Source organism: Sphaeroforma arctica (genome assembly GCF_001186125.1).
Source record: "Sphaeroforma arctica JP610 unplaced genomic scaffold supercont1.3224, whole genome shotgun sequence".
Classification (NCBI taxonomy): domain Eukaryota; class Ichthyosporea; order Ichthyophonida; genus Sphaeroforma; species Sphaeroforma arctica.
The window spans coordinates 767-3,807 of NW_014037334.1; the positions used below are offsets into that span (position 1 = coordinate 767).

At 41.6% G+C, this 3,041-nt stretch overlaps 2 protein-coding genes across 2 annotated transcripts; one reads left to right on the plus strand and one right to left on the minus strand.

Moving 5' to 3' along the window:
- Positions 1–390: 390 nt before the first annotated feature.
- SARC_13390 (histone H4) lies at positions 391–909 on the minus strand. The gene has a single exon (XM_014292478.1). The coding sequence runs from the start codon at positions 880–882 to the stop codon at positions 571–573; it is 312 nt and encodes a 103-aa protein (XP_014147953.1). The 5' UTR covers positions 883–909; the 3' UTR covers positions 391–570.
- A 578-nt stretch (positions 910–1,487) lies between these two features.
- SARC_13391 (histone H2B type 1-A) lies at positions 1,488–2,384 on the plus strand. The gene has a single exon (XM_014292479.1). The coding sequence runs from the start codon at positions 1,504–1,506 to the stop codon at positions 1,873–1,875; it is 372 nt and encodes a 123-aa protein (XP_014147954.1). The 5' UTR covers positions 1,488–1,503; the 3' UTR covers positions 1,876–2,384.
- The last annotated feature ends 657 nt before the right edge of the window (positions 2,385–3,041 follow it).

The window sequence follows — 3,041 nt, forward strand, 5'->3', positions numbered from 1 at the left end:
TGACACTCCAGTCAAAACAACTTGTACAATTTGAAATTGTCTTATCAAAAAACTATATCTCTAAATTAGACAGCTATAGCCTTGACCAATTTGGAAAGTTACAACGTTAAATCTTCAGTGTGGTGATATAGCCTTGACCATTTTGGAAAGTTACTACGTTAAATCTTCAGTGTGGTGATATAGCCTTGACCAATTTGGAAGGTTACTACGTTAAATTTTTAGTGTAGTGATGGGCGCACACTCTCATAATCCCCGATTTAGACTAGGTATCATATGACAATGAAATATTGGTTTGAAAATAAAGGCTGCCCTGTGCATGAAAAACGGCAAACGAATCGATAAGAGTGACACTTCACAGTATTCAAGGTAACAATAAAATTCAAGATATAACAAACTTTAATCTATAACATTTAACCGCTACATATATCTTCAACAGTTAGCATACATATATCCATTATATACATATATATGATTCGAAAGTGAATTCTATAGATAATTTCAAGTTCAAAAGGGTGGTGCAAATATGCACCAGTTTTGTAGTATGAGAGCGACGACGATGGTGTTAAAAATTTAACCTCCGAATCCATATAGGGTGCGGCCTTGGCGCTTAAGGGCGTAGACAACATCCATAGCAGTTACAGTCTTGCGCTTGGCGTGCTCGGTGTAGGTAACAGCGTCACGGATGATGTTCTCTAAGAAGACCTTTAACACACCACGGGTCTCTTCGTAGATAAGACCGGAGATACGCTTGACACCGCCACGGCGAGCCAGACGACGGATAGCAGGCTTAGTAATACCCTGAATGTTATCACGTAAAATCTTACGGTGACGCTTGGCACCGCCCTTTCCTAGTCCCTTTCCTCCTTTTCCTCTGCCTGTCATGATGTGAGATGTTTATATTTACTTGTGAAGGTAGACAGTATGAGATTATTGACAGTGGGTGGTTTGCTATTTATACTAGCGGAGTTTTAAAGTTATATTCCAGAGTGACCTTACTCTCAATTGCGCGCGTAGTTCATGGCCGGTCTAACCGAAAGCAGTTTCATAAATTGAGTATGTATGTAATTCTCACCAGTCGACAGTCATACTAAAACGTACTACGGTTTGAAATCATTCGTTTTTGCGAAGTTAAACGTTTAAGCTAAAATAGTCCCAGCCCAATTCCTGTGAGCTGCAAATTGTTTACGTTTAAACGTAAAAAATCACTTATTATTTGCGTTTACGTTCTACGTTAACTGTTGGAGTTCAAACCGACGTTATCTGGTAACTATTTACATATCAGTTAAGATATTCTTTTTTCAATAAACAGAGTGCTACTAAGACCAGGCCCAGCTGTCGGTGAAATCTGAATATTCTTCAGAACTGAACGGCTCCATCGGCTCGAAATTCAGGCCATACACGTTTTTATTGGCCAATTTAAGAGGCGAGAATTTGTATATATACAAGCTCGAACGTTCACAGCTCACCACACTTTTCTTTGTTATACACAGAAAACATATCACTATGCCTCCCAAAGTACCCTCAAGCGGTGCCGCAGCGCCCGCTTCCAAGAAGTCCGGTAAGAAGTCTGTCGGTGGCAAGCGCAAGAAGAAACGCACTGAGTCCTACGCCATCTACATCTACAAGGTGTTGAAGCAGGTCCACCCCGATACCGGTATCTCCTCCAAGGCCATGTCTATCATGAACTCGTTCGTTATTGACGTGTTTGAGCGTGTAGCTGGCGAGGCTTCCAAGCTTGCCAAGTACAACAAGAAGTCTACCATCTCTTCCAGAGAGATTCAGACTGCTGTGCGTCTGCTGCTTCCCGGAGAGTTGGCCAAGCACGCCGTCTCTGAGGGAACCAAGGCCGTTACCAAGTACACCTCCAACCGATAAATGTGCGATGTTCTGGGCCCAATCAGCTTCGAAATAATATGTCTAACGAGCAGTCGGAAACGGTCTGTAGTTGTGACATGAAAAAAACAAACTACCTGGTGCTTATTAGCACCACCCTCACGTACAAGAAATTAGGTAACGAGCTCTATCAACGCATACACCAACTTTATAAGTCTGTAGGTATTCTAGCGCAAGGTTTGCATGTGTTCTCATTGTAGTATAGGTTTGCATGCGTTCCCGTTGCGAGTGTCTGCATCTTTGATAAGGGTTTAGTAAGTGTGTCTAACTCTGTTTCTGAATTGTGCATTGTGTAGTGCTGTGTATCTCATGCTGGACGGAAGGGTAGTCGTCGGCTGTGCGCTGTACAGAACCGAATGCAGACATGCAGTTGGCCATCTCGCAACATACCGCGTGCTTGTGACCTAGCACCCAGCACGTGCTATACTTGGTCAATTGATACTTGATAGCTTAAATGTTAGCAATAAACCGACTGTCCAATTTGAAGCCCAATATGATCAGTGTTCACCCTTTAACACATGTTAAAGTGTGGAGTTTAGATGCATCTACCCATTCTTTCTTATTTTGTGATAACAGTGGTATCACAGTGTATTCACAATGTATGCATTTCTATGTAGGACTAAAGCACAAAGGCGTATGCATACTTATATTGCATAGAAGCACAGATGCACGCAAGGTATTTGCAAGTATCCACTCTGAGATTGTGATTGCGAGCTGGAACTGTGATTGCAAGTGCGTATGCAACGGCTTGTTAAGAATACTGTAAAAATATCCACGGACAATGATACATTCTTTTGCGCACAGACACGGACATGGAAAACATATACATACAATTACAAAAAATGCGTGCATTTTATATACACAAAGTGATCAACATATATACATATATACGTGCATCCTGGTTGACGCTAGTGAGGACAAGTGTAAATTACCTATTCAACTGACTTCTAATACAAGAAACCTGCGACATGTAGCAACAAATGTAAATATATATTTTGAGTTCACCGTCGTGGTACATAATTGGTTCACCATACCTTGCTGTTCACGAGGTACAGTGTACAGATCATACAGAAACACATATACAAAGAAACACACACACACACACACACACACACACACACACACACACAACACACACACACACACAC

What these genes read in the sequence shown, in the direction of transcription:
- SARC_13390 (XM_014292478.1), bottom strand. Translation starts at nt 882, where the DNA reads ATGACAGGCAGAGGAAAAGGAGGAAAGGGACTAGGAAAGGGCGGTGCC.
- SARC_13391 (XM_014292479.1), top strand. Translation starts at nt 1,504, where the DNA reads ATGCCTCCCAAAGTACCCTCAAGCGGTGCCGCAGCGCCCGCTTCCAAG.